Source organism: Prionailurus bengalensis, chromosome C1 (genome assembly GCF_016509475.1).
Source record: "Prionailurus bengalensis isolate Pbe53 chromosome C1, Fcat_Pben_1.1_paternal_pri, whole genome shotgun sequence".
NCBI lineage: Eukaryota > Metazoa > Chordata > Mammalia > Carnivora > Felidae > Prionailurus > Prionailurus bengalensis.
Genome location: NC_057345.1, coordinates 189,738,547 through 189,761,798, shown reverse-complemented (window position 1 = coordinate 189,761,798; position 23,252 = coordinate 189,738,547). Strand labels below are relative to the sequence as shown.

At 35.4% G+C, this 23,252-nt stretch overlaps 1 protein-coding gene across 1 annotated transcript in view; it reads left to right on the top strand.

Moving 5' to 3' along the window:
* ICA1L (islet cell autoantigen 1 like) overlaps window positions 1-23,252 on the top strand; it is a 90,766-nt gene that overhangs the window by 24,137 nt on the left and 43,377 nt on the right. The window contains exons 3-10 of the mRNA XM_043577515.1: window positions 2,762-2,930; window positions 6,118-6,190; window positions 7,464-7,587; window positions 8,140-8,338; window positions 10,973-11,098; window positions 12,471-12,569; window positions 13,837-13,922; window positions 16,134-16,177. Of these exons, the coding sequence (XP_043433450.1) occupies window positions 2,762-2,930; window positions 6,118-6,190; window positions 7,464-7,587; window positions 8,140-8,338; window positions 10,973-11,098; window positions 12,471-12,569; window positions 13,837-13,922; window positions 16,134-16,177 (920 nt within the window). The remainder of the gene's footprint in view (window positions 1-2,761; window positions 2,931-6,117; window positions 6,191-7,463; window positions 7,588-8,139; window positions 8,339-10,972; window positions 11,099-12,470; window positions 12,570-13,836; window positions 13,923-16,133; window positions 16,178-23,252) is intronic.

The following is a 23,252-nucleotide window of genomic DNA, read 5'->3' as shown; positions in this document are numbered from 1 at the left end:
CCCGCTGCTAGCCCAGAGCCTGCTTGGGATTCTGTCTCCCTCTCTCTCTGCCCTTCCCCTGCTCACTCAGTATCTCTCTTTCAAATAAAAATAAACATAAAAAAACACACTAGACAAGGAAAAACTAATCAAAGATGAAAAAAATCAAAAGTTATTACTTATAGGCTGGGCAGTGGCTGAAAAAGGATATAAGGAAACTATTTGGGGCATTAGAAATGTCCTATACTGTAATATCTATTCATTTGTGAAAAGTATACAGCTAAAAACTGTATACTTCATGCATGTAAATATTACCATATAGTAATGATAATGATGATAGAATGAGGTGGTAAGGGAGTAGGTGAAGGTATAAATGATCTAAAAATGACAATATTGACACTTAAGCTTTTATTTTTATTTTTCTCTGCATATGTTAAACTATAACTTTTAAAGAAATCAAGAAAGAAAAAACTCATATTTACCCAGACATTTTCCAATTCTGATTATCTTCATTATTTCTTGTAGATCCAAATCACTGTTGTAATTTTCCTTCAGCCTGAAGAATTTGTTAGCATTTCTGAAAGTTCCCTGGCCATGAATTCTCTCAGTTCTTTATCTGAAAATGTATTTTGCTTTCATTTCTTAAAGGACAGTTTTGATAGATACAGATTTATGGATTGACAGTTTTTCTTTAACTCATTACCCTAAGTACATTCCTTTATTGTAGTCTAACTTTTGTTGGTTTTGTTGAGAAACTGCCTGTAATTTGTATTTTTGTTGCCCTGTATATAATATGGCATTTTTCAAAGATAAATTGCAAGTTTTCCCTCAAGACTTTTTATGTGTCAGAACAGTAGGATGATTCACTCTGTACCAAGGTTAAATTCTTTCTATTTTCCATCTCAACTATGTCTAGCCAAGTTATCCAGCATAGCATAGGAGAGGTTCTGCAGTTAAATGGTGGCTAATCTAAACTGCCAGGAATCCAGGAGAATATCCAAAGGAGAATGTTCAGAGGATATCTGGAAGAGTGGTCACCTGTGGACTTTACGTTTTAACTGTGTTCTATTTAATGCTACTTATTTAAACCTTCTTGGTCTGATATTAGTATGGCTATTCCTGCTTTAATTTTGTGTGTATTTACCTGGCTTATCTTAACTAATTCTTCCTGTGTCATTTTGTTAGAGGTTGACCCCAAATAGTGTGTAGTTGGATATCGTTTTTTCTTTTTATGGTTTGAAATTCTTTATATTTGAGAGGAAGTTTGCATTTATCATACTAAATTGTGTAGTTGTTTTATTCTGTCATCCTAGTTTATACTTTTTGTTATGTTGCCTTGATCCTGTTTTTCCCACCCTGCTGTTGCTTTTGCTAGTTTTCCTTGCTCTTTTGTTTTGCCCCTAGTAATTTGGAAAGTAAACATTCTATTTTTATTTAATTAGTAATTACTTTTTAAAAAAGTAGGTGAACCTATTTCTTTACTAAGATTAATAATACGTTAATTATCTGTTGATTCTGAAAATGATGAATCAATCACATACTTTAATATCTCCCTGTGTTCCTGCCTCCCACCATTTATTGGAATAATTTAGGCTTTAAAAACCATTATTATTCTTTCTTTCTTTTTTTTTTTTAATCTCCTTAAGGAACACTTTTCACATTTGCATTTCCTTACATAGCCGTGTTAACCATATTAAGAAGAATTACTTAAACATTAGTTTTCAAGTTCACAGGTTATAATTTCCATCTTTATTTCTAACATAACTCCCCTATGCCTGAGATCTTTCTAATTTTTAAAAAAATTTTTAAGATGTTTTTATTTATTTTTGAGACAGAGCATGAGCAGGGGAGGGGCAGAGAGAGAGGGAGACACAGAATCCAAATCAGGCTTCAGGCTCTGAGCTGTCAGCACAGAGCCTGACGTGGGGCTCAAACTCACAGACTGTGACATCATGACCTGAACTGAAGTCGGACGCTTAACAGACTGAGATACCCAGGCGCCCCTAATTTTTAAAAATTTTTACAAAATGTTTATTTTTGAGAGAGAGCATGAGCAAGAGAGGGACAGAGAGAGAGGGAAACAGAGAATCCAAAGCAGACTCCAGGCTCTGAGCTGTCAGTACAGAGCCTGACATGCGGCTTGAACTTGTGAACCATGAGATCGTGACCTGAGCCAAAGCTGAACGCTTAACTGACTGAGCCACCTAGGCACCCCTTTTATAATTAAAAAACAATGTTTTTTAATGTTTATTGAGATCTTTATTTTTGCTTATTTATTTGATATTAAAGCATTTATTTGAGTGATTTTTAAAGAGTATGTATCTGAATCCTTGTGTATCTGAGAATATTTATTAAATGTGTATTCTGACACAGCAGTTAAAACTATGGGAGGCTTTTCTAAGGAAATGATAGTAATATGCAAAGATGTATGTACAAATTAATTTTGCAGTATTATTACAAAAGCAAAATTAGAAACTAATAGATGTCTATAAATAGATTGGTTAAATAAAATTATTTCCAGTCATTATTGCAAAATCATAATAGTTTTAACACCTTTGTCTCCTAACTGAAATATAAATATCATGAATCTTTTTGCCTGTTATTTGTGCAAGTTATAATTATAACATAAGTTTAGAACTTATAGAGCAAATATTAGAATGTTTAGCTATTAAAATGAATATTCTACTTAGTATCTTTTTCACTTTTTCAATTGGATTAAATACTGACTGACTAGATATTTATTATTGAAAAAATTTAAGAAATTTTAGTCTGTTCCTTGTAGTCACTTCATGGATTCCTTTGGGCAACCCAGACCAGAAGATAACCAGTCAGTAGTTAGCAGAATGCAAAAGAAATACTGGAAAACCAAACAGGTCTTTATCAAAGCAACAGGAAAAAAGGAGGATGAGCACGTGGTGGCATCTGATGCTGAACTGGATGCTAAACTTGAGGTAAATTTAAGGATTCTTTGTATTGCATATAACTGGTTATTATTTGGGACTTTGAAGAGCTTGCAAATTTGATAATGGAATATTTAATTGTATTCATCTGTCAATCTTATCTGAGTAGGAGGTCACAATTTGCACGAATTGAGAATTGGCAGAACTAGTATTTATAAGTTAGGTAAGTAATAAATATAAGTTTTTAAGCTAAATATTAATCAATTATGTTGATTAGATATCTACAAATAGATTAGTTAAATAAATTTATTTCCATTCATTATTTAAATATCATAATAGCTTTATCACCTTTGTCTCCTAATTGAAATTAATATAAATATCATGAATCTTTTTGCCTGTTACTTGTGTAAGTTATAATCGCATGTTATATGCAATTCTATTATGTCAAAATATTTTGTACTACTTTTTTTTTTTTTTTTTAAATTTTTTTTTTTCAACGTTTATTTATTTTTGGGACAGAGAGAGACAGAGCATGAACGGGGGAGGGGCAGAGAGAGAGGGAGACACAGAATCGGAAACAGGCTCCAGGCTCTGAGCCATCAGCCCAGAGCCCGACGCGGGGCTCGAACTCCCGGACCGTGAGATCGTGACCTGGCTGAAGTCGGACGCTTAACCGACTGCGCCACCCAGGCGCCCCTATTTTGTACTACTTTTACATGAAGTCTTGTGCCTAACTGAAAATAATTGAAATCAAATACTGAGGGTTTATATACTTTTTTATGTTTTTTAAAAAAAATTTTATTTAAATTTATAATGTTTATTTATTTTTGACAGAGAGAGACAGAGCATGAGCAGGGGAGGGGCAGAGAAAGAGGGAGACACAGAGTCTGAAGCAGGCTCCAGGCTCTGAGCTGTCAGCACAGAGCCTGACACGGGGCTCGAACTCACAGACCGCAAGATAATGACCTGAGCCAGAGTCAGATGCTCAACTGACTGAGACACCCAGGCGCCCCTTTAAATTTTTTTTTAACGTTTATTTATTATTGAGAGACAGAGAGACACAGAGCATGAACAGGGGAGGGGTAGAGAGAGGGGGAGACACAGAATCTGAAGTAGGCTCCAGTCTCTGAGCTGTCAGCACAGAGCCCAACGCAGGGCTCGAACTCACAAACTGTGAGATCATGACCTGAGCTGAAGTCGGATGCTTAACCGACTGAGCCACCCAGGCGCCCCTATTTTTTTATTATGTTTTAAAATTTATTTATTTATTTAGGAAGTTTATACCCAGCGTGGGTCTCAAACTCAGGAGCTTGAGTTGCATGCTCCACCAATGGAGCCAGCCAGGGCCCCCCTGAGTGAAGATTTTTATAAGTTAGAGTTTTTGTTTCTATAATTAAGGGATAAAGTTATTGAAGTATTTTATAATGTGTTTTTTTTTGTCCATGTTTTTCATTTTAAATAAAGTCATTGCCATGAAATGACTTTAAACCTGTGAGTGTTTTATACTTTTAAGTGATTAAGCTAATTAGAGGAAAGTCTCATGTATATTAATGAATAGGTCTAGGTTTTTAAATGCAAGTTTACTGATTCCATGTATGTATACTAATTGAAGATGCCTTTTACAAATATTTCCAAGTAGGATTTCTGTTCTGCTTGAAGTATAATAATTTCTTGCAATCCTTAAAAGTAGAGGCCTAATTAAATAGGTCTTAATCTACTAAGTATTTTTATTATAAAAAAAGTAAATTTATGTCATTGCCATAACAAATATGGAAATAGATAACAAACTAACAAGCTTTTTGTGTAGAAAAGTATTCTTAGGATTCAGTGACATGTGGAAAAAATGAAGGGACTTGATTATAAGCAATAAATGTTTTAAGGCTAAAGGAAGGATTCACTATTTCAACATATATTCCCATAGACATAGATTTTTCTGTTTTGTTTTACATCGTTAGGTAGTCTGTATGACATATTTTATATTCTTATCCATTAGTCAAATATTTGGAATCACCCAAGTACTTTCTCTGACTTTTGTACTTTATTTTTTAAGAATGAGAAAATTTTTTATTATATATTTACTTAAATCATCGTTTCGTACACTTTAATTATATTATACTTCACTCACACTTAAAAAAAATGTCATTGTAAAATTAAAAAGCAATTCTATATAAATCTTCCAAAGACCCAGGGGGAACAAAATCAATCATAATCACTTCATCATAGTAGAGCTCTCATTTTTGTACCCTTTTCTATTCTTCCATATGGATTTAAAACAGCTTTTTAGGTTGCAAAATCCATATACCAAATTCATTTCAAACATACCTAAACTTATGTGGAAAGTTGATAGTTGCTCCTCCATTTAGATTTTAGTGTCTGTCACTAATCTTCCTTAGGTCTGATCATATATCTAAACAATAACAAAACTGTTTCAGAGAGTGAATATTTAGGCTCAGTGGTGATATTGGAAATTTATTTGATAATCAAAGGATTAGGACCTAAGACTATGCTACAGTGCAAAGGTCTTTTTAAACTAAAGTCTTGTAACAATTCTTTGGCATAGGATTTTGTGGGAAGACGGCTATACCCTAAAACCTATGACACTTCATCTCTCTGGGAAAACCTAAATTTATAGATGTGTGTGAAGAGTTACCTCATGTGTATAATGTGTCCTAATATGAAATTTTCATGTGCTTACTTTGAAATGAGTGTCTACTGGTTATTTTACTTTTAGGTATTAGCAACAATAGTAATGAAGGGAAAATTCCAAATAAAAACAATCCAAAAGTAATTTATTTATGATGTTGTAATACATTATTTAGTTTTTATGGTAATTAACTGACCTGTTTGCTTAGGATAATATTGTAGAAAAACCAGATTGAGAGTTAACATTTTCTAAGGTTATCTATACTCTTTTCATCTGAAATTGACAATATTTGATGCAGTTTATATTGGATTTACATTTTTGCTATTTAGATAGTTTGGAGCTGAGGGGAGGACACACTTCACAGTTATAAATCTTTATTAGCTCCCATGTATTTATCTCCATTTTTTCCAGCCTTCAAGGGGGAATCTAAAAGTGCTTTCTACATCTATATAAAGCCAATGCAGAAGTACTTCAAAGTCAAGGAAAATAAACATAATACTTATAAGAAAATGTTCTGCTTTTGAAGTGCTTATAACAGATATTTTATGTTTATGATTCTTTAAATTTGGTCCTAATAAAATTTATATTTCAAAGGTTTTTCACTCTATTCAAGAGACATGCACTGAACTTCTGAAGATAGTTGAGAAATATCAACTAAGACTTAATGGTATGAAATCCTATATATCTATTCAGTAATTCCCATTTTAAAATAAATAATTTACTTGCATTTTTGAGAATGAAAGATTTAATGTAAAAATAGTTTACTGAACTATTATGTGAATGGTTCCTTGTGACAAAGAAGTGACAGTAAGGAGCAGTGTGAGTGTGGAGCTAGTAAGTGAGCGGGCTGCCACCTCAGAGGTGCTGAGAGACTTCCCTTGCAGTTTGTTTTGTGAGGTGTTTTTCTTTTCTTTTTTTTTTTTTTCTTAAGTAGGCTCTTTGCCCAACATGGGGCTTGAACTTACAACCCTGAGTCAAGAGTCGCATGCTCCACTCACTCAGCCAGCCAGGCACCCCTTTCCCTTTCAGTTTTTAACTTCAGTTTTTCCATCAGTAAACCAGGGTGAAATTAGGCATGACATTTGTCATTTTTCACTTTAAGCTAATAATTTGAATACTTTATGGGTTCCCCATTTATTAGTCTTACTGTGTGTGATTAGAGGGTCACACTTCCAAAACTTTGTGGTCAAAGACCACTTTTTTGCTTTGTGTTTTACTTTCAATTTGTTGTAAACTGACACTTCTATAAAATACAATGAAAGTGAATTTCAACACAAATGAAATTAAAGAAGACACACAAAATATAGGCACACTTTATTATTAGATTCAACAGATATAAAATACTCATCAAATTAGTAAGCTTCTAAACAGTTTCTTCGTTTCGGTACTTGTTACAGGCTGTTAACAAATGACTGTGGACTGGAATTGGTCAGTGGACAACACTGAGTAGTAATGTACTACATGACTGACAAATTTTATGGTTTCAGCAATAAAACCATGGATGTCTGTGGGTCTGGGATACTGAGCATAGATACTGAAACCAGGGTGGGAGTCAAGATTAAGTTAAGTTTAAATAGAAAACAAAGACTTTGTTAGAGACAGTGATCCTAAAATGCATGTCTGCACATTTGAAAATGCATTTGTGGTTTTGTCATTTTGGAATCTTTTCTTTCCCCCTCCTTGCTTCCCAAAGCAAGGTCCATGAATTCACTATATCAAAACCATCTGGAGTACTTGTGGGTAAGGGGAAGCAGATCCTCAGACCTGTAAAATCAGAATCTCTGGAAATAGACCCTGGGAATATGCATTTTTAAAATAAGTCTCTCTTCTTCCCTCAAGTAATTCTTATGTATAGAGAATTGTTGCTGTGAGAATTTTAGCTGTGTGTCTTTAACAAATGATGAAAGAAAACAGTTAACTGTATTGTAATTTTTTCCTAGTCATATCAGAGGAAGAAAATGAACTAGGGCTCTTTTTAAAGTTTCAAGCAGAACGGGATACAACACAAGCTGGTAAAATGATGGATGCTACTGGCAAGGCACTCTGTTCTTCAGCCAAGCAAAGGTTTACAGTTTTGCATCATCCTCAATCTGTAGTCCTTATGACAGTTTTGATCTATGTACCTAAAGTTGCATATTTATAAAGGTTACTGATCATTCCAGTAGAGGGTTCAAAGAGAAATACAGCATATAATTGTTTCTATGCCTCTTACTTATTTGGTTTTAAAGTAATTACTTAAAAATTGACATTCTGGTTGCTTAATTCCTACAAATAGGCTTTAAGCCTATATTTAAACTCCTTAATGTGGTTTAATGTAACAGAGGCACATGCATATAAAAATATGTATATTTTAATTATTTTATTGCTTTTTTGGATATTATGTTATTTAGGAGTACATTAGAACTTTTCTTCTTTATAGGTGGAGGGGATTTTTTCCTACTTATTTATTTTGAACTTATTATCACTTTACAGATTTTTAACATAAAGATACTTACTGCAAAGAATCTCCAACAGTTACTAAATACAGCCAAAATATGTGGTTGTTTTAAACCTTTGTTTTTGTTTTGTTTGTTTATGGGATGTACATCCCTCTGATTTTTACCTCTCTGCCATTAGATTGGCCCTATATACTCCTCTTTCTCGTCTTAAGCAAGAAGTAGCAACATTCAGTCAAAGGGCAGTATCTGATACCTTGATGACAATTAATCGGATGGAGCAAGCACGCACAGAATACAGAGGAGCTCTGCTGTGGATGAAAGATGTATCCCAAGAACTGGACCCAGACACCCTAAAACAAATGGAAAAGTTCCGAAAAGTATGAAAATGCATCCTTTCCTTTTCTTGGTACACAAATCTATTGAATTTACACAGAATAATTTAATCAAGATCCTAAAATATCAGGCTGTTTTTGAAAAATGTTATAAAATCTTGGTTGCTTGGAGATCTTTGAAGTGCAAAAGGTTGTTACACTTTTTTTTTAATCTTTAAGTGACATCCCGACCCAATCAACCTTTTCTATTATTTTTTTTTATCCTTTTCACAATATAAATGTTGCTTCCCTGGACTTTTGGGATTTGTTTGCAGGAGAGAAAGAGTTTATTAGTGAGGAAAAAATAAATAATTTAAGTAAAAATTCAGGTAAATTGATTATTATAAGAAAAAGTGAAGATTATCAGATTTTTATTCTACTACAGTACATAGTTTGACCACAAACTTTTTTTAAAGTTTATTTGTTTTCAAAGAGAGAGAAAGAGGGAGTGCATGGAGGAGGGGCAGAAAGAGAGACAATTCCAGCCAGGCTCTACATTGTCAGTGTGGAACCAGACACAGGGCTCAAACTCGTGAACTGAGCTGAACTCATGACCTGAGCTGAAACCGAGAGCCAGATGCTTAACCGACTGAGCCACCCAGGCTCCCCTTGACCACAGACTTTTAAAATTTTTTTTTTCAACGTTTATTTATTTTTGGGACAGAGAGAGACAGAGCATGAACAGGGGAGGGGCAGAGAGAGAGGGAGACACAGAATCGGAAACAGGCTCCAGGCTCTGAGCCATCAGCCCAGAGCCCGACGCGGGGCTCAAACTCACGGACCGCGAGATCGTGACCTGGCTGAAGTCGGACGCTTAACCAACTGCGCCACCCAGGCGCCCCGACCACAGACTTTTAAAGTAACTGTATGGACTTATGTTTTTGCTAAATAAACTACTATTTATTTATTTAAAAAAATTTTTTTTAATGTTTATTTATTTTTGAGAGACAGAGCATGAGCGGGAGAGGGGCAGAGAGAGAGAGGGAGACCCAGAATCCAAAGCAGGCTCCAGGCTCTGAGCTGTCAGCACAGAGCCCAAAGCAGGGCTTGAACTCAGGAGTGGTGAGATCATGACCTGAGCCGAAGTCAGATGCTCAACCAACTGAGCCACCCAGGCGCCCCTAAATAAACTAGTTTTGAATTGTATCCCCCAAGTTCACCATACATGAATACTAAAATTCATTCAGTCCTTCATTTCATAAATATTTAGAGTACATGTAATACAAATCATATTTAATATTGATGGAAACTTTATACCAGCCGTATAAACCACAGCAACCTGTTATCTTTCCCCTTTATAATCTTAGAATACAATCCAAGAGAGTTGTTGAACAACATTCTGAATGCACTAATGTCACTGAACTATATATTTTTAAATGATTAAGTTTATGTTACCTGAATTTCACCTAAATTTTATTATTTATTATTGTTTTTTAAATTTATTTTTGAGAAAGAGAGCACTAGTGGGGGAGGGACAGAGAGAGAAGGAGACACAGAACCTGAAGAAGGCTCCAGGCTCTGAGCTGTCAGCACACAGCCTGACACAGGGCTCGAACTCGTGAACCACGAGATCATAACCTGAGCCGAAGTCAGATGCTCAACCGACTGAGCCACCGAGGCGCCCCACACCTAAATTAAAAAAAAAAAAAAAAAGAGTGCATTCTAAACGTATCTGGACCCAAATAGTTCTGCACAGTCTGGTCCCTGATGCCTGTGCAGCCACATCTTGTACTTTCTAGACTCTAGCCCTTTCCATGCCCCAGGAAGGAATATGGTCTAGCCTATTCCGTATTGTCCTGCAAGCCTGTTAAGCTCTTCACCTCCCACACCCAGGACTTTTGTCCTTGCTTTTCTCTGAGCCTGGAATGCTCTCCTCAGAATCTTAGCATGGCCTGCTTATCATCTTTCTGTCCCATTTCAAACATCTTGCATGAGCTCACCAAAGGCTTCCCTAATCATCTTACCCAAAAGTAGTCATTTCTTTTCACTTATATGTTATCTTTGCAACATGAGATGCTCTTATATATTTGTTTACTGCTGCTTTTTCCTGTGCCTCCTCACTCAGAGATGATGGGAAAGAACATTGTTTTTTTCACCCACAATATCCCAGTGCCTGGCACATAATAGATACCTTATAAATATTTGTTGAATGAATAAATTAGTATGTTTACATTTGAATACTCATGCTACTTGATGACATATGACTTACCTTATGTATAAGAAATATGATAGGCATATATTTTAATTTATAAATGTATCTCCATGATTCAGAGTTATTATTAATGCTTCTCAACACTTTAACTGTTTCATTTCCATGTGTTCTTCTATTAGCTAAATATTACCTATCAGTAGTTTTGGATGTTTCTTTTTATTTGGAGTCTGTAGGGGTCTTTCTTCTTAACTATGCACTTTCCATTTATCATTGCATACTTTCTCAGCATAAAGATACCTGCTGGAAAGAATCTCCTTCAGTTACTAAAAATAGCCAAAATCTTTACCAGTAATTGTGAAATAATAATACAAGGAGAGGGAATTAGCTTCTTTATTTCATGTGTCTGAAAATATGTACCATGAACCCTTATGGTATATTTATACCTGTATTATCAGTAATAATAATAATAAATATTATTGTGGTTGCAGGTACAGATCCAAGTGAGAAATAGCAAAGCTTCTTTCGACAAGTTAAAGATGGATGTTTGTCAGAAAGTGGATTTACTTGGAGCTAGTCGCTGCAATATGTTATCTCATTCACTCACTACCTACCAGGTACCCACCTCCATGGTCAGCATGTCCTTGCAGTAAATGATGAGTGGTGAGGTTCCTTTTTAAAAGTTGTCTAATGGATATAAAAAATTGCATAATTAATCAAATTCCTTTGACTTTGAAAATTGACCTACTGAGGTTATGACAGAGAATCATAGAATTCTAAATTGAAAAAGACCTTAGGGATTGCCTACTCCTGTATCTTCACATTATTCCCCTTGGGGTCCTAGGAGAGATTTAGGGGCCATCTAGGTTTGAGTGGAAGTGTTGAGGCAGGGTTCACAGCCCATTAGCCCTGGTTCCCCAGAGCTACTCCATTTTGAACTTCTACATTTTCATTTGAAGCAAAGATGCTGGGGCCCAAAAGTGTAAAACTTTCTGGTCATAGCTGAGGAAAGTGAAACCCTATGAGAATTAAAGTAAACGGCAATGTTGGCCTTGAAAACCTGTGTTCTCATGCTAGGCCGTGTGTTCTTTTCATTCTGCCCTTTCATATCAGCAGTCTCTCACTTGTGCTTCTGTTACCCCAGATCACACATAAATGGCACACAGTGAATAAGTCAGATGTTAATTAGTAGCAGGTACTGATATTAACTTGTATTTTTAAATGGCAAAATAGAATGAACTGTATTTACTTAAGAATAATAAACTAAAGGGAATGGACATTCACTGCTGCTTGTAGGAAATCTTCCTGATTCAGTGCAGTACTGTGGATAGAATTCAGTAGTAAAGAAAGGATGCACTTGAAAATAAAAGTATCTGGCAATCCATGTAGCATATGCCTGAAAAGCAACAGCTGTAAGTTCAGTTCTCCTTTATTCTCTCTGCTCAGCCCTCTCACTTTGAATAGGAACTCTGAAGCAGCAAGGAAAATGTCCAGTTACTTGAATTAGCTGAAGAACACTTTTTTTTTTTTCGGTGAGTCTCTTGAGCCCTCAACGAAAGACTAGTTTAGTGGTGCATATTATTTTTCTCCAATTAATAAAGGCTTATATGTGCTTACCAACACAAAGATTTATACATATACCCTTAATACAGATACGGTCTTTTGTGCTTTTTAACATTTCTCTTTTGGACTCTTCCAAAGGTGTTCTAATCCACTAGTATTACTCTCCAGCTGATTCCAGTGTACTTTTCAGTGCTGTATACAGATAGGTGTGTGTGTGTGTGTGTGTGTGTATGTGTGTGTATGCCGATACAGTTGCAAGTTCTTGTGCAGAATTACTATTTATATTGCTTTCTTGTTCCTGAAACTTGGAAGTTGATTTTACTTCCTACTGCTTGTTATTCAGCAACCATTCATCTACTACGCTAGTGAGGAAAAATAGCAGTGAAAAAAATCGTAACTGTAGTGACAACCTTTCTTTTTCTGCAGAGGACACTGCTTGGATTCTGGGAGAAAACAGCTCAATTGATGTCCCAGATCCATGGGACCAGTACTGGCTTTCATCTGTATGATTTTGTAGCTCTCAAGGTACATTTGTTTCCAAGTTCCTTTGTTAGATATATTATACTTCATTTAGATAACACTGAAACTATTTTGTGCTAAGCCTAATTTTGAATTTACAAAACATGGGAAACATTTTTCTACACTCCTTCAGCCAGTTATTTTTCTGCACTTCCCTGGTTCCAAGTGCTACCAGAAACACTAAACAAATACATGAGAATATTGCTTGTGGGCTCAAGATACTGGGGTGGGGAGAAAAAGAGGGAGCAAGAGAAAAGAAAATCAAAGTGTAAACGAGATAAGAAAAAGCCAAGGAAAAGAAAAACTTAAGAGGAACAAGTGATGGAAAATGGTTGTTGGTTTTCAAAAACAACCAGAGTACCTACCCAACAATTTTAGAAGTTAAAGAAAAATTTCCTTGCTTTACTTTTACACTCATGTCATAGATGTGATTCATGATGCAAAAATAATGGGTGACTGCAGCTGAAGAGACTACTGTATTATATTAGATCAGCTCTTTCTGTAATACCTACATGTAAAAGGTACTCTTGGGCTTTGATTATAATGCTTTTAACATTTGTATATCTTTCTGTCAACCTTTGCATATGACTTATCCAGCAGAGTCACACTATGGTAATCATTTCTTTAATTCTGGTAGGTTGGGTTTCAGTGCCTTTGACCTTATCACTCTGTCTTGTTTTCAATAGAGCTTGAAAATGTTATTGTTGAGATTGCTCAAGCTAGATGTAGTATCTATGATGGATTGATCTCTTGCAGCTGTATATTCCCGGGGCTTGGTATAGATATTTAAGTCATGTTCTGACATAGCATCTTCCAGTCTAATAGATACCCTTGAATTAGTCATTATATTTTTGTTGTGTGTGTGTTTTTTTCTTTACTTTTTCTATATTAATGCTTCACTGGATAGCATACTATGTTTTTAGGCAAATTTAACATGTAATTCCTGTTCAGATGAAGTTGAAAATCTTCAGCTGTATTTAGAGCATTGCAGTAGAAGTTAGTAACACAGTGTAAGTCTTCTTTGGCATACCACAAACTTGTGAAGCTTGTTGCTAGCCCATGTTATAGTCTGTGTGATTGTCATTGGTAGCCAGGATAAATGGGGACCCAGGGCCCAGGTCAAATTGCATTATCATACATTTCCCATATCTCTCACTCTCTACTTCAGAACTATCCCTATTTTATGTTGTTCTTCAGAATTTTTATTCTCATCTCATTTGCACAAAGAGAGAAACAGATTCCATCTACTTAACATTGAATTTCTTATCCTTAGCAACTACAAGACACTCCAAGCAAGCTTACTGAAGACCACAAAGAAGAACAAATAGACAACAGTTCTCTCACTGAAAACCTCAATAAGTAAGCAGGCAGAAGTATGGGGTTATGGAAGTCCTAGATACTGTTATATGATATATTTGGAAAGAGTTATTTCTTTTCCAATTTAGTGAATATTTTCTATGTCATTTTTCCAGTTAATATTTTTAAAGTTTTTTTTTTTTTTTATAAGTAAGCTCTGCACCCAATGTGGGGCTTGACCTCATGACCCTGATATCAAGAATTGGGTGCTTTACCCACTAAGCCTGCCAGGCACCCCATTTTCCAATTAATATTAAACATTTGTTTTAAAGCCTTATCTACCCCCTCCCCATTTTTAACATGGTAGGCAAAGTTGATGATAGGAGTACAGAACAGATTAGGGTGATAACTCCAAATTCTGTATTTGGGGAGACTGAGCTTTTTATTAAGAACCTCTGCCTAGTGAAACCCAGAAGGGGCAACTTGAAACAGAAAGGGACAGGTACCAGCAGCTATGAAACAGAAGCTATTGAAAATCTGTCTCCAAAGCAACACAAATGGGACTGGGTCTGGTTACCTGGAAATGGGGGCTCTTGCTGTGCACATCCATCATTTTGCCTATTTCCCTTTTATTACATCTTACCTTTGTTTACTTCTCATTTTAAGTAGATTGCACTGAGTATAATAACAAACCCAGAAATAAGACCAGAACAGTGACAAACCATATATTGTTGAGTGGAAGGTGATCCAGAATATAAGCATTTCCTTCTTTTCTTTATGGGGAAATCCAAACAAATTTTTTTGCCTAATTTGAATATATAAACAATTTAGGATGTAGATTAAATAAATATCAAATGTATAGTTATAGATTAAACTTATTACTTATACACTGATATTTAAAATCATGTTACATTAAATATATTAATTTAGTAAACTTTTTCCATTATCACATTTCATGAAAGTTTTATTCACAATCCTCTCATGCATAGTCACCATTCTGAAAGCTTCCTTTTGAGTTAACAGATACCAAAGCTTTTTACCTTATCTTCCATCCAAGTTATTTAAAGAATCATGCACATATACGGTCATTGGAAATTTTGTTCCAAGTCATTAGTATATATTTAGTCTATTTGTGTGTTTTTTTGCAAATAAATACCATATAGGTTTCCCTTGATATCTGAGAGTGTTCCAATGAAACTTTTCATAAGCCAATACAGTGTGAGGCAAAGAAGCAATTACAATTAATTTTTGTGGAAAATGTTTTGAGTATTCTTAGATCCAAAAAATAACCTTTCTTAGTCTTATCTGACACCCTAGGGCACATCTTGCTAAGGTATACCCAAAATAAATGGAGATGAAGCACAGATGCACACACAGTTCGTAGTGGCTTAATACTGAGATGCTGAGTGTAGTTCCCAGGGAAGGAGCTTGGTGGTGCTACTGTTGCTGCTCAGGGTGCACACGGCCTCTGTGAGGGCTCCCTGCAGAATAAACACTTAACGCTATTTTTGCTTTTTGCCTTTTTTGTAAAAGCGAAAATCCTCTTCGAACTTCTTTCAGTTAGCAAAGACAGGTGCTAACGTAGGTCTTCCAAAGAAGCATAACTCAAACTTCTAAAAAGCAGGGGATACCTGTAATGATTTTTAAGGATCTTTAAGGATTTATTAAAAACAACCTTCAATACTAGAATTGTGAGGTTACACCCCAGGAATAATGCCTAAATCTATGTTCAATTTCTTTGTCTAATTTTTTATAATCATCCCAGATGGATGATATAAATATCCAAAATTAGTATTTACCGAGAACATTTTAGGCAAATGTATCTTCTTTTGCAAGCATCACTTTCCTGTTCCAAAATAGAGTACTACATTTTTTCTGCAGTTCTTCATTCCCTCTATTTAGGTTTCAAGTATTCTTGAGCAAACCCTTCAGTACTTGAAAACTAAACCTTATACTCAGTGACTTCGGTGATAGACGTTCTTTATGATGTATTAACTTAGCACAGTGCCTGTAATACTGAACATGGTGCCTGGTGCTTCATCAGCACTCAGTATATGTTGTTAAAAGAATAATGGATGGAGGATTGTTTTCATGGTCTATGTAGATCTAGAGAAGAAGTGACATTTGCCTCAGATTTTAGGAGATCTATCTACTGGACAACTATTTTATATGTCATCTCAGTTAAAAACATTTTTTTAACCATATAAAACTGTAGAATATGAATCCCAAGTGTGTTTTAACCAAATTCTTTGCATTTTTTGGTTTTTACTTTAGGTTAGTTTTGTCAGATGAGGAAGTGAGCTTGGGAAGTAAACCAGGTAAGATGGTAAATTCATTAAAATATGAAATGACCACATTTTAAATGTCAAAACAGTTTGTCACAACCTTTTAAAACAGATTGTATTAATATCCATTCAATTAGAAAACATGTTAAGTCATTTTGTAAGTCTCTTCTGTACACTTTTGAGTTAGCTTCTTTTCCTCAACTTTATTGAGTTATAATTGATGTATACCACGGTGTAAGTTTAAGGTGTATAGTGTGATTTGATAGATGGATGTATTTGAAATGATTATCACAATAAAATTAAAACATCCATCACCTCACATAATTACTATATATCTTGTGGAGGCAAGAACATACAACATTTATTCTCTTAGCAACTGTCAAGTATATTGTTAACTATAGTCCCCATGCTATATTTTAGATCCCCAGAACTTAATTTTATAGCTGGAAGTTTGTACCCTTTGACCAAATTTCCCCATTTTCTCCACCTCCCAGACCTTAGTAACCACCAGTCTGCTCTATTTCCGAGTTTGACTTTTTAAGATCTCACATTTAAGTGAGATCATACAGTATTTGTCTTTCTCTAACTTACTTCACTTAGCTTAATGCCCTCCAGGTTCATCCATGTTATTGCAAATGGTAGGATTTGCTTATATTTTAATACTAAATAACATTCAATTATATTCTATTGTATATGTACATATATAACATTTTCTTTATCCATTTATCTGTGATGGCCACTTAGGTTGTTTCCATGTCTTGGCTGTTGTAAATAATACTGCATTGAACATGGGGGTGCAGATACCTCTTCAAGATAGTAATTTCATTTCCTTTGTATATATAGCCAGATGTGGAATTGCTGGAACATATAGTATTTCTGTTTTTAACTTTCTGAGAAACTTCCATACTGCTTTTTGTAGTGGCTACACCAATTTACATTCCCACCAACAGTACACATCCTTTTTTCCACATCCTGTCCAACACTTGTTACCTCTTGTCTTTTTGATGACTGCCATTCTAAAAAGTGTGAGGTGATATTTCAATGTGGTTTGATTTGTATTTGCCTGATGAGTGAATAGTGTTGTTGAGCACCTTTTCATGTATGGTTGGCCATGTATATGTCTTCTTCGGTTGTAAAAATGTGTATCTAGGTTCTTTGCCCATTTTTTAAACAGACTGTTACTGTTTGTGTATTTTTGCTATTGAGTTTGAATTCCTTACATGTTTTGGATAGGAGCCCCTTATCAGATACATGGTTTGCAAATATTTTACTCATTCTGTAGGCAAATGTGATTGGGTTTTTGAATGTTGATTGTTTTGTTATGGTTATTTTTTGTGTTTTTGCTGTGCAGAAGATTTTTAGTTTGAATCATCTTTATTTTTGCTTTTGTTTCTTGTGCTTTTGGTGTCGCTTGCAAAAAATCATTGCCAGCACTAATGTCACAATGGTTTTCCCTAGTTTTTTTTTTAATATATTTTTAATTGAAAGATAGTTGACATACATTAGTTTCAAGTACACAACACAGTGATTTGACAACTATGTCCATTACAAAATGTTCACCATGTTAAGCGTAGTCACCTTCTGTCATCATACAAAGTTATTATAATATTATCTACTGTATTCCCTGTGCTGTACTTTCCATCCTTGTGACTTAGCTGTTTTATCACTAGAAGTGTGTACCTCTTAATCCCTGCTATCTATGTTGCCTATGCCTCCACCTCACTCTGCTCTGGCAGCCACTTGTTCTCTGTATTTATGTGTCTCTTTTTATTGTTGTTTGTTTTGTTTTGCTTTTTTTTTTTTTTAGATTGCACATATAAGGGAAATCGTATGGTATTTATCTTTCTCTGTCTGACTTGTTTCACTTAGAATAATACCTTCTAGGCCCATGTATTGTCATGAATGGCAAGATTTCATTCTTTTTTATGGCTGGGAAATATTCCATTCTGTATGCTTATGTGAAATAATATCCTATTTTAAGCTGATAAGAACTTCAATACCATATAGAAACTCTATGCATTTCTCTCCCTCACCTTTTAGGTTACTAATACTATAATTTCCATCTTTTTCATTGTGTATCTAATAACAAATTATTATAGTTATAGTTATTTTTAAGGTTTATTTTTGACTTTTAAACTAGAGTTGAAAGGGGCACCTGGGTGGCTGGTCGGTTAAGTGTCTGATTTACACTCAGGTCATGATCTCTTGGTCTGTGAGTTTGAACCCCATGTCGGCTCTGTGCTGACAGCTCAGAGCCTGGAGCCTGCTTTGCATTCTGTCTCCCTCTCTCTGCCCCTCCCCTACTCACACTTGTGTGTGCACACGTGCTCTCCCTTCTCTCAAAAATAAATAGACATTAAAAAAAAAAAACTAGAGTTGAAAGTGATTTATGCACCAGTATTCCAATATTATAGAATGTGACTTTGATTATATATTTACCCTTTCCAACAAGTTGTATACGTTCATGCAGTTTTACGGGGTTTATTTAACATCCTCTCATTTCAGTTTGTAGACTATCCTTAGCCTTCCTTGTAAGGGAGGTCTAGTGGTGATGAACTTTCTCAGCTTCCATTTCTTTGGGAAGGGCTTTATCTCTCTTTCATTTCTGAAAGAGCTTTGCTGGGTATAGTGTGCTTTGCTGAGTTTTTTCTTTCAGTATTTTGAATATATCCTACCACTCTCTCCTGACCTACAAAGTTTTCCCTCAAAATCTGCTTACAGTCTTATAGGGGCTCCCTCATATGTGACAAGTCACTTATCTCTTGCTACTTTCAAAATTCTATCTTTGACTTTTGACGGCATAATTATAATGGTTTGTTGTCTCTGACTAGGTGAAGCTGCTGTTCATGCTGAGGTGGGGGTGGCCCACTGGCTCTATTGTGTGTTTAAGCGGTGCTGTTGGCTGGTAGGGCTGTGCTCTGAGGTCAGGCAGGGTCACTAAGCAGGGTTTCACAGTCATCTCTGGTCAGGCAAGGTTACTGGGTATGCTCCTTGGCCAAATGGTGCCACTGCCCAGTCTCTTCATTCAGGCAGGGTTGCAGGCAGGGCTTCATGGTCTGATGTGGCCTCAGCCTGTGCTTTGTGATTAGGCAGGACTGCAGAGGCTCAGTTCTAAATAAGGCAGAATGGTGGCTGTGCTCTGCTGTTGGGCAAGATTGCTAGCCATGCTTCCTAGCTGGGCGGGCCTCATGCTGTACTCCATTGGGTAGGGCTTGAGGCTCTGCTTCACAGAGGGTATGGTCACTGACTGGTCTTCCTGCCTGGGTGAGACTGCAGGCTGTACTCAACAATTGGGCATAGCCATCAGCTGGGCTTCAGTGCCAGGCAGAGCTATAGACTGGAGTTTGCTGCTAAGCAGTGCTGTAAGCTGGGCCGTGATGTTCCCCAGGGTTACCATTAGAGCTTGCTAGTGAGGTAGGCTGCAGGTTATGCTTCCAGCTTGGGGGGTGCTGCTGACTTGCTTCTCTGGGTGGGTGGGTGATAGGATATGCCCTGCAACTTCCCAGGGTCTCATTGCAGGCTTCCTGGTCATGTGGGACTGGAGGCTATGCTCAGCAGTGAGTTAGCTTTCTAGGAGTACCTAATCAGAGGGTCTACTTGTTTTCTTAAGGGAATTTTTATTTTCTCTAAGATAAGGACTTCTAATGTAGACATTTATTTCATAGTTGTATAATTAAGTTTCAAGCTCTTCCTCACATTTAAATTCATATTCTTTCTTTTTTTTATAAATACATGTTATATATACAATCATATATATTCAATCAGTGTGGCTTTGGAGCCAGAAAAATCAGGGTTTGAGTGCCGGCTTTTTAAAACAAGTCATTTATACCTCATTTTTCTCATCTGAAACAGGAGTCATATACTCCTACCTTACAGAGACATTAGGGCTAGAGATAGTATTTATAAACTACATAGCACAGGATAGGTGACAGTAAATATGAGAGGCACTTTTTTTTTTTATAAAGTAGGCTACATGTCCAGCACAGAGCCCAATGTAGGGCTTGAACTCATGACCCCAAGATCAAGACCTGAGCTGAGACCAAGAGTTTGACACTTAACTGACTGAGCCACCCAGGTGCTCCATGTGAGAGGCATTTTTAAGTGTACACATAAATACAGATCGTACTGAAAACAATTTAAGAAGCCATAATAATTATGGAATTATATATTTAACATAGCTTCAAATGTATGTTCCAAAGGTTAGCTACTTCTGTATACATAATCCAGTACCCAGGTAGAGAACATTTTTTTTAAAGTTCCAAATGAAATACAATGGATATTGGTGTAGTTTTAACATTCATTTGTAGCATTATTTAATCTTTTAAAACCTGCTGTATCAGTAGTTATATCCACTTTTTAATTCCAAATGTTTATTTGTTCCTTTTCTTTTTTTCTTAATTAATTTTGCTAAAGGTTTATTTATTCTTTCAACAAATCAACTTTTGGTTTTGTTAATCCTGTCTATTGAATCTTTGTTTCTGTCTCATTAATTTTAGTTCTTTATTATTTTCTTTTATTATTTTTTTGTGTTTTAAGGCTAAAATTTCCCTTTTTCTGTATCCCACAAGTTTTTTTTTTAAAAAAAAAACCTTATGAGGTATATTTTATATATCATAAAACTCATTCAGTTGTACACTTCAGTAATTTTTAGTTACTACTGTTTTAACCATCTCTATACATCAGTTTTAGAACCTTTTCATCCTCTCATTAGTAAGATCCCTCACATTCATTTGCTGTAATACCCATTTTCATTCCTAGTCAACAACTAATCTACTTTCTCTCTGTATAAATTTGCCTTTTGTGGACATTTTATATTACTAGAATCATGTAATATGTATTTGACTTTCTTCACTTCATGTAACACTCTTGAAGTTCATCACTGACATAATTTGTGTTGGTATTTCCTTTTTATTGCTTAATCTATTGTATGGATGTCCATAAACTTTGATATATGGTATTTTCATTATCATTTGATTTAAATTGTTTTAAACTTTTGCTAATACCTTCTGTGATCTATGGCCATGAGTGATTTTAAGCTGTGTTTCTGAAATTGCCAAATTAAGGAGATATTGAAATTTTTTTTTTGTCATTGATTTAAAAAAAACAAAACTTTTATGTTTATTTTTAAGAGAAAGAGAGAGAGAGCGAGCACAAGCAGGGGAGGGGCAGAAAGAGGGAGACACAGAATCCGAAGCAGGCTCCAGGCTGTGAGCTATCCACACAGAGCCTAACATGGGGCTTGAACCCATGAACTGCGAGATCATGACCTAAGCCAAAGTTGGTCCCTTAACCGACTGTACCACCCAGGCACCCCGTCATTGATTTTTAACTTAATTTCATTATGGTCAGAGAATGTATCTTTGTGATACTGATTCTTTGAATTACTGGGATGCTCTCTATAGCCTAAAAAGTAGCCAGATGTTCTAATTATCCCATGTGGTTGAGAAGAATATGTGTTCTCTAACTCTTGAATGCAGAAGCCTGTGTGTCTATTACATCAAGCTTATTATTTGTGCTGCTCTAAGTCTTTTATATCTTTACTAATTTTTAATTTATTTGATGTATCAATAATTGGGAAATGTGTTTTGAAATCCCTGCTATTGAAGTGGATTTTCATTCTCTCTATAGTTTTTCATTTTTTATATTTTGAGGATTTTGAAGTGATGGTTGAATATAAATTTCGAATTCTTATATCTGTTCAGTGAATTAATCTGTTATCAATATAATGACCCTTTCTGTCCTAATAAGACTTCTTGGCTTAAAGTTTCCTCTGTAAGACATTAGCTTAGCTTAACTAGTTTATATTTTTGTTAGTATTTGTTTTCTTCTATATATTTTGCTAAATAACCCTGAGTTCCTTACACCTTTCTTTTGATTTAGTTTTTCTTTTGATTACTTTGGTTGATTTAATTTTTTCTATTTTCTTTTGAGTTTTCCAAACTGAGCATCAAATTTTATAAAAGTGTAGTACAGATATTACTACCTTGTCCTTAGATGTATTCCACCCTCTAAGCTCACTATACATCAGCAACACTATTCATGTTGTGTATAGGAGACATTTACATTTCATTTATCTTTTTGAAAAATGCCCTTGATAATAGTTGAAGATGTCAAAATCTTGGGCTTTTTGTTTTTGTTTGGTTATTGGTTTTGTTTTTGTTTCTGGTCTCTGTTTTTACTAGGTTGCAAATGAGGTACAGGTGTATTATGTGAGAAACTGGCTCCTGAATTAATAATGGGGCATAATTTGTCTCAATATACACCTCATACTTGGAGATAGTTTTTAAAAAAAAAACACAATTTTTTTCTGCCTGAAGAGCTTTGGTTTGTAGGGTCTTTTTTTTTTTTAACTTGTTTTATTTTTTATTTTTTTACATTTACATCCAAATTAGTTATCATATAGTGCAACAATGATTTCAGGAGTAGATTCCTTAGTGCCCCTTACCCATTTAGCCCATCCCCCCTTCCACAACCCCTCCAGTAACCCTCAGTTTGTTCCCTATGAGTCTCTTCTGTTTTGTCCTCCTCCCTGTTTTTATATTATTATTGCTTCTCTTCCCTTATGTTCATTTGTTTTGTCTCTTAAAGTCCTCATGTGAGTGAAGTCATATGATAATTGTCTTTCTCTGACTAATTTTGCTTAGCATAATACCCTCTAGTTCAATCCACGAAGTTGCAAATGGCAAGATTTCATTCTGATTGCCGAGTAATACTCCATTGTATATATATGCCACATTATCTTTATCCATTCATCCACCGATGGACATTTGGGCTCTTTCCATACTCTGGCTATTGTTGATAGTGCTGCTATCAATATGGGGGTGCATGTGTCCCTTCAAAACAGCACACCTGTATCCCTTGGATAAATGCCTAGTAGTGCAATTGCTGGGTCGTAGGGTAGTTCTATTTTTAGTTTTTTGAGGAAATCCCATACTGTTTTCCAGAGTCACTGCACCAGCTTGCATTCCCATTTAATTTTTTTTTAATGTTTATTTATTTTTGAGAGAGAAAGAGAGAGCGCATGCAGAGAGAGGGAGACAGAGAATCCCACGCAGGCTCTGGCTTTTGGCACAGAGCCCAATGTAGGGCTTGAACTCATGAAACCATG